Below are 16,190 nucleotides of genomic sequence, written 5' to 3'. Positions count from 1 at the left end.
TTGGCAATAAAGCTCTTTCTGATTCTGATCCAATTGTACTATTTTTCTGTCATGTCTTAGCATTAGTCAGTGGTGTTTTATTGTATTTATTTATTTTATTTATCCTTTATTTTACCAGGATAGTCCCATTGAGAAATAAAATCTCTTCTTCCAGGGCGTCTTGGCCAAGATGGCAGCACAGAAAGTTTCACATAAACAACATACAAACATAAAACTCAGAATCTTTCATAAAATTTTGTCCAGCATTCAAAATAACAACAAAAACTACTTAACCAAACATACACACGTTCCCTTAAATTGGTCAGTAAGAGAACCTGGGAGCATAAGAAGAGAATACAGTTCTACCAAGCTCTGAACATACTCTAGGAACCTTTAAAAGCAATTTAACTCTAGATCTAGTGCTATAAGTACATGTGTAATACGATAAAAGACGACAAATATAAATTGGTAGTTTTCCTAACATTGCCTTAGCAATAAACATCAGCATGTGTATTTTTCTCCTTTGAAACAAAGAAGTCCAACCCACCAATTCGTACAAGGTACAATGATGAGTGCGTGAAGAGGCACTCGTCACAAAGCGCAAGGCAGCATGGTATACACAATCTAACTTTTTTAGAGAAGATGAACTTGCATGCATATAAATCACATCACCGTAATCTAATACGGAGAGGAAACAACTTTGAATAATTCTCTTTCTAAGTTTTCTTAGTATCTTTCTAAATTTTTATAACAATTTACTCTTTCTACAGTCCCCTTCTAAAGTTAAAATCAAATCGGGCAATCAGTTTTAATGGAACCATGGGTGAAAAGCATATAATATGTATTTTTTATGTTTAAAACCAGTTTCAAATTTGACAATGACAGTTGCAAAGACCGAAAAGAATCTTGCAGAGACTCCATGGCTTGGTTCAAAGAATGTGCTACTGTGTAAATGATTGTGTCATCAGCATAAAGATTAATTCTAGCTGGGGTTATCCCACAACCTGTGTCATTTATATAAATAGAAAATAAAATTGGTGCTAAAACAGAACCCTGTGGAACACCTTTTTAAATTGTTTGTTCTGCAGATATACAATTTTCAACTGAGACACATTGAGTTCTTTCAAATAAGTAATTATTAAACCAATTTAGAGCTGTTTCACTAAAACCCACACAACTAAGTCTCTGCAACAGTAGTTTATGATCTACAGAATTAAATGCTTTGGAGAGATCTACAAATAAAGCTGCACAGTGTTGCTTGCTATCCAAACATTTAATAATATCATTAGTGACCAGCATAGCTGCAGTTATAGTACTTTGACCTGATCTAAAGCCTTATTGAAATTAATTTAACATTTTATTTTCAGTTATAAACTGTTTTACTTGATCATTTATAAAAGATTCAAATACTTTTGCCATCACTGACAACCTTGAAATCGGACGGTAATTATTCATCTCAGATGGATCACCACCTTTTAACAAAGGTAGAATCATAGCTGATTTCCATGCACAAGGAATAACATTTGATTTTAAACTTAAATTCAAAATTGAAGTGATGGGCTCTGTTATAAGATCTGCAGCAATTTTTAAAAAGTAAGACTCTATTTTAACAGATCCCGCTGATTTTTTACAATCCAAGTTAGATAAGGCTTTATAAACTTGTGTAGCTAAAATAGGAGTAAAAGTGAACAGCTGAGAACAACACAAAGCATTTGCCACATTGTCTTCTACATTATGTTCCTTTAAATTACTAAAGTCTGTAATTAAGTCAGCAGTACTAAAATGGTTGTTAAACGCTTTTACAATATTTTCTTTGTCCCGTATTACACTCTCATTTATTTTCAAACAGTACGGCAGACTGGTGGAGTTTTTTTTTTTTTTTTTTTTTTTTACCACCAATTGATTGAGTCAACTTCCAGAAAGTAGTCGGATTGTTAAAATTTTCATTTAGATTTTTTTTTACCAATTTTGTAAAGTTATTTCTTATTGTCCTATAATTTACCCAATCCATATTATTATTTGTTTTCTTTGCTTTAGCCCATGCATTATCTCTATTTTTTATAAGAGAAGATATTGACTCATTAATCTTCTTACTCTAAACCTTTTAAAAGGTGCATGTTTGTCACATATAGTCAAAAAAGTACATTTAAAATACTCCCATGCTATATCAACATCGGGTATCTGTGAAACGACATATAAATCACTATTATAAATATCTTGCAGAAAGGCTTGATCATTAAAAATTTTAAATTGTCATTTTAAAATAAAACGTGGTTTACTCTTTGGAATCCTACAATTCCTTACACATACTATTGCACAATGATCACTTACATCATTACAAAAAACTCCAACCGCAGAGAATCTATGAGGAGCATTGGTTAAAATAACAGCATATAGCTTGGATTTAACTAGATCTTTACGATTTAACCTTGTGGGTAAATGTATCAATTGATCCAAACAAAGAGAGTCACAATACCCTTGAGTGGGTCAGACATTTGTGATAAGCAATCCCAGTTTAAATCCCCGAGTAAAATAAGCTCTGATTTAGTCCAGTTATGGAGAAGGTCTGTAAGTGAAGTAATAGCTTCAATTGAAGCTGAAGGGGGACGATAACATTCAACAATGATGATATCTGGACCATTACCAAAAACTGTCTCAGGTTACGTATGTAACCATAGTTCCCTGAGTAGGGAAAGAGACACTGCGTCCTCTAGGGGGTGCTTTGGGGAACACCTAGTCGTGACCCGTGTCTGAAGCATACATTGAAAAAACACCAACTTGTTGGCCGGTGACAGCCTCCGACGTCACTACCGGCGCGACTATAAATCAGCACCGGGAGAGCACGTCATTATCTTCTTCGTCTGTAGCTTGCGTCCGAAGCATGGCAGGTAGCTAGAGGACGCAGTGTCTTATTCCCTACTCAGGGAACTATGGTTACATTTGTAACCTGAGACAGTTCCCTTTCGAGGGAACTTTGAACTGCGTCCTCTAGGGGGTGCTTTGGGGAACAGTATACCCACGCCACCATGCTGAGGGGAATGCAGGCCAGAATCATTAAGCACTAAGTACCAACTCTACCATTTCCATGGGAGTTGCCCCTGGGACATTTAGACGGCTGTCTGTGACATTACCCCTTACGGCCAAAAGACCTAAGCTACATACCCAACTTAGTTGTTAGGGCCTCTGCCCAGGGTAGAGCTGAAGGCTTGGAATCAGGAAAGATTCCTTTAAAGGGATACGGCTAAGAACCTAGCATTTGTACCAAGTCTTGCCTGTCACACAGGGGCTACCGCAAGCTTACGAGAGCGGAGCTTTTTCCGCATAAGCTTGCTGAAATAGCTGTCTCAACAGTTCTCTAGTAGCAACACCCTGTTTAGATAGGTATCCGAGGATACATAGGTGGAGTGGCGCCCAAGATGAATGGGGCTTTTACCAACTCAAGAAAGGGCACGAAGCAACTGCGCGAAAGCCCTCACCATATAGGATTTTAGAAAGAATGCAGAATACTAGCGTGCAAACTTACCACAGTGTGGATTTCAGAAAGTGTGCAAAGACTACACGTGCACACTTACCATAGCATGGATTTTCAAATACTGTTCTAAGGAGGGGCCCTCGTGGCACTCTGATAGAGCAGCTCATAGATGGAATCTATGCATCTCAAAACAGTATGATCGAGAGTCATCAACTCGATCTATGGAAACAATACTGGAGCGCTCTGGGCCCAAATAGCCCCTCATGTTAAGGGAAGCGATGCTTGAGGTGTATAAAAAATACACACTGGCTGAATGGAGCCCAAGGAACCAAGGTCTAATCATCTCAAGAAAGGGAATGAAGCGGAGCATGTAACCCTTATCGTACAAGATTTCAGAAAGTTTGCAGAGTCTTGCGTGCAAATTTACCACTTGTGTATTTTTAGAAAGTGCGCAAAGTGTTCACATGCACACTGACCACCATGTGGTTTTGAGCAAGTACACAAAGCTTATCCTGTGTACTTAAAGGTTCCTAAGCATCGCAGAGGTGCTCACGGGAGAGGCAGGCTCAATTTTACAAACCTCGGTCGAGGGGAGCATCACCTGAGGCAGCATATACAAGAAGAATTCTGTAACTGCCACCTCCACTTCCCGGTAGATGCGACAGCACCCCTAAGCGGCCAGGAGACCCCTCGGGGATGTCTTAGACATCCATGAAATTCCCTGCAGTGCTGTGCCAGGCCTGATGATCAAGGTGGCTCCCTCAGAAACCTGTGATCTCAGCCGCCTAAAACCGGAACATGAAGCCGGATGGCTGCTGCTGGCGAATGTTTAGTAAACACTGTAACTGAGCACTGCAAAAGGAAACTCACAGAGTTTATTAGTAGACACCAACAATTAAATACACATAAGTATATACAGAGAGGGTTACATTTACTCACCCACCCTCCTACGCCAGAGCCCCGCTCAAGGGAAGGCCTCCTTTTATTCTGGACCATCAGTCAGGTGGTTGCCTTGGACATAGAACCATAAAAACATTATAGGTCCAGCATAGGAGACTGTTATGCGAGAGGTTTCCACCTAACCTCGATCAGTTGGAGAGCTGGTGGTTACAAGGGAATTAGGAAGGGGAGGATAAAGGCAGAAGTTAACCCTCCGAAGTCGATTAACATATCTACGTATTATGAGGCTATTTTCTCCTGATAACCTCTTAGACTCCAGAGGGTTAAAAATCCCCAAAGGGAACGAGTAGATACTTCAGTATCACTCCGATTCGGATGAGAACGTTGCCTCGTCTAGATCATACCCCTTAGGTTCTGCTTACCTCCTCGTGACCCACGATTCCTCTAACCCCTGCCCGCAGGTGGGGGAGGAACGCGAGTTGCGACACTAGCCTTCTGTGCCTGTCTTTGATCCTCAGATCGAGACAGACCAGGACCCCTATTTTGTTTGGGCTCAGACCTGGACCTTTGTAGAACAAAGGATCTGAAAGCAGCAGAGCGCGCCTTCGTCTCCCTGAACTTCTCAAATCGCCGTTTCAACGGAAATACCAAAAAGTTCAGAAGGCGAAGCCTGAGCATCGAGCAGAAAGCATTTTCTTTCGTCCCGATGTCTGTTCATCCACAGATGTCTCTCCGCTGCCACCATGGCTGCCATAGGCCTGCTTGGTAGCACGGAGAGAGATCCGTGGTGCGGCGCAGCTCAGCTACCTGATCAGAAAAACGCCGCTGCCTCTATCCAGGTCTCTTAGAAGATCAGTCTGATATGCTTGAAGCACCAGCATTGTGTGTAATAAAGCCACAGCCTGACCTCCTACTGCGTACTCCTTGCCATTTAAGCGAGATTATTTTCTGAAGGGGCTTAGATGGCAAGGAGGGAGATTAAGAGAGGATGTTTCCTCTGCAGAAAGAAAACATTTTCACAGATAAAAATTATTTATAAATTATTTATAAAATGTTTAGCTCTTTCTACAGGGGGCATTCCCTCCTAGCCGCTTTTGCGCATCACCTCGATGTCGGCAGATTACTTTAATGCCGAAACCGATGGATACGAGAAGAAAACAGCATCTTTCATTTCTTTTTAATCTCTGTATGGAGATCATGCACAAATGAAAGGCTCACCTTAGCTGGAGGGCTATGGTCAAAAGGTAATTTTCGCTCAAAAACCTCCAACAGCTCTACATACGTAGGGCAGGAGAATTGAGAAGGCTCAGACTCAGCTTCTTCATCATCCTCAAATATCTCCTGTTTTCCTGGGTAAAAACCCAGCAGAGCACTAACCTCAGTATCAGAAAATGTTAAAGATATAACATCATCCTCCCGAGGCTCTCTTTCATCCGCCGCCCCCTTTTTTTTTTTTTGAGTGCGAAAGGGAAAGTCCCTCTTTAAACCATTCAGACAGATCCACCTGTATTCTCACGAGCTCATTTTCTTCCACGCCTCAGTGTGGACAGATCCTGAACCGCGGGAAGCAGATGGCTTGAAATCCAACGTAAGCCTTAAAACAGTCCTTGATGTCCTTTTAAATTGGAAAGAAGCAGAGATCAACAACACACACACTACATACAGGCAGCCATCTTGGAAGTTTTCCCCATCTGGGGCCTGTTCTTCGTACATCGCTAACTCAGTTAGCTGGATTTGAATGTTGACGATTTGGCGTGATCTTGGATCGTTTGGTTCTTTGAAGCTCATCCTGGAGCTGCTGTCATAGCAACAGGTCTGTAAGCTTAAACCTGCTTGGGAGAAGGCTTATTTCATGTAAACAGGATTAGATACCTTCTTTTCAACCAGAACTGATACTCAAAATATGTCTGCTACCACCGCTACTTTATTACAAGAGTATCATACTGATCCAGGGACAATAATTTAAAATAATAATCATTTAAAAAAACTATTAAAAAGAAAACCCTTAAGAAACTTTCATTAATGCTGTCATGTAACAAATCTGTCCAAATATAAAATGAAATGAATAGATAATTTCTACATTGAAATAAAAATGTAAAGACTGCACAACTATTATAAATTACGAATCTAAATAATTGGGAATCATGAAAAAAAATCTAATAAAATAAAAACATGTATCTATTATCTGTTTCATGTATCTATTATAACATTTATGTAGTTTTGTTTGCTTGGCTGTTTCCTTATAAAAGTCAAGTTTTTCGTAGGGTGTCATTTTAAATTATATGACGTCATTACATTGCCGTCTTGCCACCAGCCAATCGCTGCACTGCTGATCATGGTTTCGAGTATCGATACATATCCCCTTTTAAGCCAACACATGAACACGCAATAATCTCAGATAACTCAATCCAGCGATACTAATCATACACAACAGGTGTGTTCGAAGAACCCAATTAGCCGGATCATGATTAGCACGATGATATCATCTTGGATGTGTCATTTGATCTCGGATGTAATAACTGACGTATGAAGAAGGGGCCCCTGGTGTCTAACATGCTATTCTGAACTCAGCTCGAGTCATTCTTTCAAACTATTTTAAACAGCTGATTAATTCAGGAACATACCAAGTGACTGTCTTAAAAAAAATTAATTGAATTATTGACTCACTTGTTTCATTCCATCATGTGTTGTTTGGAGTGCACTATCAAAAAATAAAAATAAAAATAATAATAAAAATAAATAATAAATAAATAAAATTTTACAATATTATCTTCTTGTTTATGTCACGGTTGGTAAACCGTGATCTCTGGGTGTTTGCACCTTGTGGTGAAGTCTGTGTGTTTCGCATCTGCACTGAATAGTTTGTGGGCGTCTCCGTTAATTGTCATCAGCAGCACCTGTCACTCATTACTCATCCCCTATATATTGGTTTGTGTCACGTCTTGTGTTTGTGAGATCGTTGTTTAATGTCGTTTACCCTGTTTTTTGGCTTCAGTGTTGTCTGCGTTGGATGTTCGTGTTTTCCCAGAACCTCATCCACTCTACGCACTTCCACTCAGCCACAGACTTACCTTTGGCACTATTCCCCGCAGTTCCTGTGCCATCCTCTCCTGCTGCCTTCTCACCGCCATCATCCGGATTCCTCACCTCATCACCACCATCTTGGATTGTCATCTTCCCAGCATCATTGTCCCTTCATGTTTGTTTGTTTGTTTATTTCCATTACAACTGTTAACTCACATTTGTTTCCAGTCTTTCCTTCACCCCACCGTCACAGAACGATCTCACCACTATGGAACCAGCGAGCACCAACACTCTAACAGACTTTATGCACCACAGTGTCAAATGCATGGATCAGCAGCAGGAGAGCATTTCTAACACCGGACGCGCTATCTGAGCGCTGGTGGCACAGGTGTCTGAGCTCACCCAGTGGATCCATCAGCTCACCTCTCCCACTGCGCCCATCACACCGCCTCTGCTGCCTGGGAGACCCCCCAGGATCACTTCCGTAACTAAATGTTCAATGCATTTCGCTCTGCAGCCCCGCACTTCCGGGCCGAGGAATCTAAGCGTCGTCCTGTCGACGACTACGAGCCCATGCAGGTGGGTAGAGCTCGGCTGTCCCGGAGGGAGAGGGAACGCCGGAGGTCCCAAGGACTATGCTTATACTGCGGAGGCTCAGCTCATAACATCAGCTCATGCCCGGTTAAAGGAGCCAGCCCGGTAGTAAACTTGAGGCTGCTATCGGGTGGGATCTCCACTGGGAAGTCCTCAATTACATCATTGACCCTCCTTCCGATGAAACTGCGGTGGAGGAATCAATCTCACAAATGTCACGCCCTTCTGGACTCTGGAGCCAAAGGTAATTTCATTGATTCTTCACTTGCACATCACTTGAACATTCCTTTCCTTCCTGTGTCTCTCCACATCCAAGTCACTGCACTCAACGGTCAGGAACTGTCTCACGTCACTCACCATACAGAACCCATCACACTGCTCATGTCTGGAAACCATCGCGAAACCATATCCTTTTTTCTCACGGACTCCCCTGTTGCTCCCATTGTGTAAGGTCACTCCTGGTTAACCAAACATAATCCTCGAGTGGAATGGGGTTCTAACACGGTCACATTGTGGAGTGAAAGTTGTCATGAGTCTTGTCTGGTATCTGCTTGTCCTGTTGTCCCTGTTTCTGTCTTTCAGAAGGAGAACATGGTTTTGCCAAACGTGCCCGTAGCATCCATATTCATAAAACTGGATTTACATAATGCTTATCATTTGGTCCGCATCAGGAAGGGGGATGAATGGAAAACCGCCTTTAATACCCCTAGAGGGCACTTTGAATTCTTGGTGATGCCGTTCGGGCTCTCCAACTCGCCTGGGGTTTTCCAAGCACTCGTTAATGATGTGATGAGAGATAAGGTAGATCAGTTTATATATATTTACCTGGATGACATACTGATTTTTTCTTCATCTCTCCAGGAATACGTTCAGCACGTCAGACGAGTGCTCCAGAGGTTACTTGAGAATGGGCTTTTTGTCAAGGCGGAGAAATGCGTATCCATGCACAGTCTGTTCCCTTCCTAGGATATATCGTCTTGTCCGAGGGAATATGTATACACCCTGACAAGGTTAAGGCTGTGATAGATTGGCCATCTCCAGATTCCCGTAAGGCCCTACAGCTATTTCTGGGGTTCGCCAATTTCTATCGCCGTTTCATTCGCAATTTCAGCCAACTAGCCTCACCTCTGACAGCCTTGACCTCCCCCAGTATTCCATTCAGGTGGTCAGGTGGGCTAACCTCAAGATCCGCTTCATTTCGGCTCTTATCCTTGTGGCCCCTGATCCCACACGGCAGTTCGTGGTGGAGGTCGACGCGTCAGAGGTGGGGGTAGGAGCAGTGTTGTCCCAACTTGCTGCTTCGGAAAATAAGGTACATCCTTACATCCTATTCTCTCATCGACTATCTCCTGCTGAACGTAATTATGACATTGGCAATAGAGAGTGGTTGGTTGTCAAATTAGCCTTAGAGGAGTGACATCACTGGCTGGAAGGTTCAGGGGTTCCTTTTATTGTTTGAACCGATCCTAAGAATTTAGAGTACATTAGAACTGCCAAAAGTCAATTCCAGGCAGGCTCAGTGGGCACTTTTTTCGGTCGCTTTGAGTTTACTTACCACCGCGTACCGCCCCAGTTCCAAAAATGTTAAACCAGACACTTTATCATGTCTTTTTGATCCCTCCGCCTGCCTGGTGACTCCCGAGTGTATTTTACCTTAGAAGTTAGTGGTCTCAGCACTCGTATGGGAGGTCGAGTCGAAGGTCAAGACGGCCTTACAAGGGGTAACGCCTCCGTCCGGTTGTCCACCGAACCGTTTATTTGTGCCGGAGGAGTTAAGGTCTGAGGGGTTCTAATGTACCTTGTCACCCAGGGATAAATAGAACTAATGGGAAGGTTAGACAATTATTCTGGTGGCCACGTATGGCTCGTGACATCCATGATTTTGTTTTGGCTTGCTCAGTTTGCGCCAGTGGTAAGTCATCTAACCGACCTCCTGATGGGCTTCTTCAACCGCTGTCTGTCCCTTCGAGACCCCGGTCCCACATCGCTCTAGATTTTGTTACCGCCCTCCCGCCCTCTAATGGCATGACGGTCGTTTTGACCGTAGTGGACCGGTTCTCGAAGGCGGCACATTTCATTCCCTTGCCCAAATTACCTACAGCCAAGGAGACAGCGGTCACTGTCCTACATAACGTCTTTCGGCTTCATGGCCTCCCGATAGACATGGTTTCTGACAGGGGATCTCACTTCATATCCAAATTTTAAAAAGAGTTTTGCAAATTGCTAGGAGCGTCAGTTAGCTTGTCTTCGGGTTATCATCCCCAAAGTAACGGACAGTCTGAGCGAGCCAACCAAGATTTAGAGAGGACGTTGCAATGTTTGGTCTCCAAGAATCCTTCTTCTTGGAGTCAACAACTCTCTATGGTGGAGTACGCCCACAATTCTTTGCCACAATTCTTTGCCACAAATATATTTGTGTCATAATATCCTGACTATCAGAGGATCTAGCACACATCAAATATTAATGCAAAATTCTGACACCTTTACCCGAAATTCTGCAGCGGCTGATATTATAATTGTTTTGCATTTAAATATAGGTATTTATAGAGTTTCATCTTTACCAGTGTGTTGTTTTGATTAAACACTTTGGTTGTGATCATAGTGTTGCGGTCTGGTCATATGTTATGGTCATAAGGACAGATGAACATAGCTGTGACCAATTACATTCTGCAGAAATTGTCATCATCGGGGCATTCACTGAAGGTTAAGTTAAAATATCTGAGTGCAAACTGATTGGCTTTTTTTGCAAAATATTTTGACAGTCTAAAAGAAACTCGCATTTATTCTATTCGATATGACTGCTATATACAATAAATTCATTAAGGCCAAAAAATGCATACAGAGTCTAACAAAGAACAACAAATGTTGCAGGGGTTTCTCAAAACCATCTTTATTCTCCTATTCACCTTAGTTGCATTTGTCATTGCTGTCATCATCATCATCATCATCATCATCATCATCATCTTTTACCAAATCCAGGATTATTTTCTAGTGCAATGTCTCTTCCAGGATATCCAAATCACATCATGATCCAAACTCTAATTCAAGGCTCCACTGTCACACAGCAGGCTTGTGCAATATGTTCGTTTTGGTAAAAAAAAAGAGAGAGAGAGAGAGAGAGAGAGAGAGAGAGAGAGAGAGAGCGAGTAAGAGTAAAATACATTTTATGTTGGACAACTGATTCACATTCAAAATTCACTTAATCATGCCACCAGCATACTGTGGACACACAGAAACAGAAGTACATGTGCTTTAATTGTTTCAGTTCAGCTTGGTGAGATCTGGTCAGATTTTTTGTTGTAATTATTAGATAGCATATAGTAGTTGTCTTTACCATGGTTAAACAATGAATTTGGAATGATGAAACACACACTCTAAAGAGATCATTAAAGAGAGATTATTGAAAAACAGGTCTCTGGTTTCTATTTGAGGATGGTGAGAGATTTTTGAGAAAAGATAGTCTTTTGTTTCCTTGTTGTAAAACTGCTCAAAAGTGTTAATATTGTGCATATAACATGTAAAAAATATCTGCAGTCTGAAAAAAATACAGCCTCTTTCCTTCACACCATAAATATCTTTATTTCTGTAGTGCGTTTGTGTATTTTTTCACCTATGCGCTCCGAGGAAATAGTATTGACTCCCAGCGTGTCTGTGCATGCATGTGTTGATCTGTGGCCAGGGTCCAAAATGGGCATTTGCCAAGTGCTGACACAAAGAAAAGAAAAGGAAACTTGGCTTTGTCAAGTACATAAGACAATACACATAATGCATGATTTAAATCAAATTGTAAAAACAGATATTCTGAATCTCACATGTGTGTGAGAGATTAAAATCAAATAAATATAAACTACAAAAAAATAAAATAATAATAATAATAATCTGTCACAGACTGTGATTTTCATGTATTTATTTTTGCAACTAAATTCATATGTGTGAAAGCTGTAAATGAACTTTTACACAATTACTTAAACACAAATGTTTGTACGGTACATTCTGTAAAGCTTGTCTGAGCAAACAACCATAACTAAAGTGGTGAGGAGCTTGACGAAGAGTAAACTGACAGGTGTGGCAAAACATTCATTTTGGACCCTGGCTGTGACCCTTTTACTCCCCTCTTTCTAAAACACTCTCTGTGAACACATTGATTGTCTGTGCAATGACTTTGAGTCTGTTTAATATCTACGTTGGCCTGTACGTTTGTATGTGTAATCCAAAACATGAAAAACCACTGGAGCAATTCTATTGCTTACAAAAGGCATCACTATAACAAAACACTGATTGAACATGCTCCGTGTTTTGAGGTGAGAATCTGAATTCATGTCCATCTTTCAACAGTAAAAAAAAAAGAAAAAGGTCTGGCGGTTCCTGGTAATCAGTAGAGGTATGCGAGATTCAAACTCTCTTGCAGCACACAAGGACATCTCTAGAAAGATTGAAAACTACAGTAAAAGAAGAAAACCAGAACAGAAACGGCTGAAACAACAATCACAGACACATCCGAAAGCATCCCTGTTTGTTGCAGGGTTGACCACTGACCTCAGCGTTTTGTGTATTTGCGCTCGTCATCCTCCAGACGATTCGGAGGTTAACTGACAGCACTCCCGGAGGTATAAATCGGCAAACTCATAGCACCAACAAGTTCAAGCAGAAGCATTGCCCTGGTCTGTCGTGTGACAGCTATAGAAGAGAAGAAGCGTTCAACTGAACAGAGTTGCATCCCTGCGGGTCAAAGATCTAGAGACAGATGGGTAAAAAATCATGACCTCAAGCTCCCCCGATCAGCTCGACACAAGACCAAACAGAGAACGGATGTTTTATGGAGGTTTTTGGCACCTTAATAGAGGCATAATGAGCTAACTTTAGTGGCTGCTGGCTAGAGGCTATCTTCTTCTATTCTAAATTCTTTAAGAGCTAGAGTTGATGGAAAGCAAAAAAAACAAAAAACAAAAAAATATTATTTGTGAACTCTAACTGCGGTATCATGTAGGTTTGCCTTTCCAAAAGCTTTTAGGTGCACTAATAAAGAAACAAGATTTAACTCAAGGGCACAACCACCATCAAGACTGGCATTTCACCTTGCCATTTAGATTTTTTGTTTTATTTTAATCAGTTCTGATTCAAAAACCCAGTGAGCTACTTTGAAAAAAGCATATGTATGCAACACAACAAAGGACGTATTACAAATGCAAAACTGTCTTTTAATTTATATATATATATATATATATATATATATATATATATATATATATATAGATATATATATATAGATATAGATATAGAAGGCATTTTGACTCGGTTCTCTGGAGATCACTGAAAGAAATCTGAAATGTGAGTCAAATCAGTGCTTGATCACATGAGTGATGATTGCATAGTGTGTGTTATCAAAGATATGATTTTAGATAAGCACAGATGTATTGCCAATGCCCAAAAATGTTTAGCAGGCTAATTATCTGGACCTGTCTGTGACTCAGACTGTGTTCCACTCCACTTTTAGACATGCACTCGGAAACTTCCCTAAGCACGTCCCCTCGGGGAACTCATACAGAGCAGTGGGCAGCCATTTTATACTGCAGCACTCAGGGAGCAGTTGGGGATTCGGTGCCTTGCTCAAGGGCACTTCAGTCGTGGCACTGAAGGTGGAGAGAGTGCTGTACATTCACTCACTTCACCTACAATCCCTGACGGTGTGAGACTCGAACCCACAACCTTTGGGTTGTGAGTCAGACTCTATAACCATTAGGCCACGACTTCCTTAAGTGCCCTCAACCACTTGATTTTGACAGAGGGAGTGAGTCTGCTTCATTTACATACTTCACAGAGACTGACTTGCTGTAGGGAGATGAAAGGGTCTGTATGGAGAAAGCATAGTAGTCAACTTGAATCACGTGTGCTTTCATAACCAATCACATTACAGCCCTGACGTCATTGAATTTCAGTCAGAGTTGTGCGACACTCAATCGCCATTTACGGATCCCACAGGAATCAATGAGAATTGCTATAAGCCGAATCCCAGCTGTCGCAAACAAAATCAGTGACTACGATTATAAAACAGCATTTTTTTTTTTTTTCACTGTAACGTCTACAAATCGTTAAATAGTTACAAAGTATTGTTTAGTGTAAAACATGCTGAACATTAGCAGATAGGCTGTTGAGTTATTAAATGATAAGCCGTTTCCCTTAAAAAATCTGTTTATTTAGCGGAGTGAAGACTCTCCTCCATTGACATCCATTCATTTAAAAAGAATGGCCTCTGGTCTCTTTTCCCACATACTGCTAGAACGGAAGTGTTAGCTTTAGCCGTTACACTTTTTCGGCTAATAGTTGATGCCTTGACTTCTAATGGATTTGACACTCCAGGCCGCTCCAGAGACCACAATGCAACACGATCATGACGTCATCATAGATCATGTTTAATTTACCCCCCCCCCCCGACCCCCCCCAAACGCCTATATAATTATATATTATTTACATTTAGAAGACCAAGCATACCTAAACATGTATAGAATGCTGCCCCAAACAAATTAATATGTAGAAAAATGTAAACAATGGGAAGACAGAGGGAAGTTAATGAGTGAAGGGCATAAAAATTGAACACGAACGCAGCCTCAGAGTCTTGCCACGTGTTTTGACTTGAAATGCATCAGCCACGACCTACAGCCAATTAGAGATCATACTCTGTATCACTTCTCATGTACGCATTTTGTAAATGATGAGCTTTGTTGGAGATTCTTCCTAATGAAATATTGTGCAATGTGTGAAGCCAGCAAATGATACAAAAAACTGGTGTGTAGTGTGAAAGGAACAGCGATCTGACAACTTTGAAACTCCTGACATTAGAAGGCAGTATAATTTTATGCCTACTGTTCACATGACCATTTTTTTTGCTCTGGGGTGTCCTAAAATGTTTCTCCTAAAATGTCAGAGAAAACACGACATACGAATGAACAAGAGTACAGAGCGATCAAATGAATGTGAAGAGCAGCGAGGAAGATGAGATATAATATTACTGTGAATTCACTCTCAAGAGCAGCAGAAAAAAAATCCCTGCAGGCACACAATGTCATAAGTGGTTAGTTAAATTTTGATGTCAATTCAATGTCTAATGCCAATGTTTATTTGATGTCCAGTACCGACATCAGCTGACGTTAATGTTTGTTGTTTTTAGGCTGTGTAACCAAAATCCTGCGTCAAGTCAACATCAAATTGGAGTCAAACACTAACATCAACTCAATTTTCATTCTCAACCAAAATGCAACGTCTGTCCGACATCAACCTGACATTATATTGATGCCCAGTGCCTGCTGGGTCAAGTCAAAATTTGCTTTCCATGTAGTGATCTTATCTAGAAAACACAATTGTGATATTTCAAGAGCCCTCGTTTGCTTTTTTACTGTCTCAATATAAGGATGCTCCTATTTTATCTTGAAATGTTGTCTAGGTAGACAGCTCACTGGGGTTTGGACCAGAACTAAAACCAATCTATGGCTTAATGTGAGCATGAAAAGACCCTTAGACCAACAGATAAAGGATGTGAAAGGAAACCAAAACATTGCTGTCCTCCTTCGCAGTGTGGTGTTCTTTTTTTTTTTCCTTTCTGAGGCCTGGCGTGTGACATAAAACCCAAATGCATATTTCATATATCTCTGTTAAGTGGCATCAAAGACTATGATCAGAAATGAAACAATTTAACATAAAAAACTAGAGTAACAGAAAGTTGATTTTAGTTTTTACAAAGAGTTAAAGAAAAAAAAAAAAAATTGTAACGCTATTCACATGTACCCGCTTTGTAAGAGGAATGGTTCCATTCAAAATAGGCCAGAGAGCTACTCCTAAATCTATGGAATGAAAGACGCTCAGTAGTGCTAGAACAGAGTCATGTGACCGGAAACAGGGAGACGGAGTCTGAGGGAGGTCAGATCTGTGGAGGTTGGGTTGGTGGGAGCAGCTTGGCCGACTGGTTGGCTGTCAGTCTTCAAACACTTCCAGGAAGAGGGGCGGAAAGAGCTCAGTGGGACACTCCACCTTCATGTGCAGGAAGCGGCTGGCATGGCAGGCACCGATCATGCGCAGGTCTGTCACCTTCATCAGCAGCTTGGGCCAGAAGTGAGACACCTTGTGCTTGCGGTAGTTGATGTAATGTTCGAAGGCCAAGAGGAACTCCTCCTGACAGCGCTCGATGCGTTCTACGCTCGTCAAACCTGGACGATCTGTTGGTGAAATA

At 41.2% G+C, this 16,190-nt stretch overlaps 1 protein-coding gene across 12 annotated transcripts in view; it reads right to left on the bottom strand.

Annotated features, from left to right (window-relative positions):
* Window positions 1–10,834: 10,834 nt before the first annotated feature.
* Window positions 10,835–16,190, bottom strand: part of LOC127979205 (thyroid hormone receptor beta) — a 121,241-nt gene continuing 115,885 nt past the window's right edge. For all 12 annotated transcript variants that reach the window (XM_052584518.1, XM_052584512.1, XM_052584519.1 and 9 more), the window contains one exon: window positions 10,835–16,176. In XM_052584518.1, the coding sequence (XP_052440478.1) occupies window positions 15,935–16,176 (242 nt within the window). In that variant the 3' untranslated portion in view covers window positions 10,835–15,934. The remainder of the gene's footprint in view (window positions 16,177–16,190) is intronic.

This window comes from Carassius gibelio, chromosome B19 (genome assembly GCF_023724105.1).
Source record: "Carassius gibelio isolate Cgi1373 ecotype wild population from Czech Republic chromosome B19, carGib1.2-hapl.c, whole genome shotgun sequence".
In the NCBI taxonomy this organism is placed as follows: domain Eukaryota; kingdom Metazoa; phylum Chordata; class Actinopteri; order Cypriniformes; family Cyprinidae; genus Carassius; species Carassius gibelio.
This window is presented reverse-complemented; position numbering and strand designations above follow the sequence as displayed.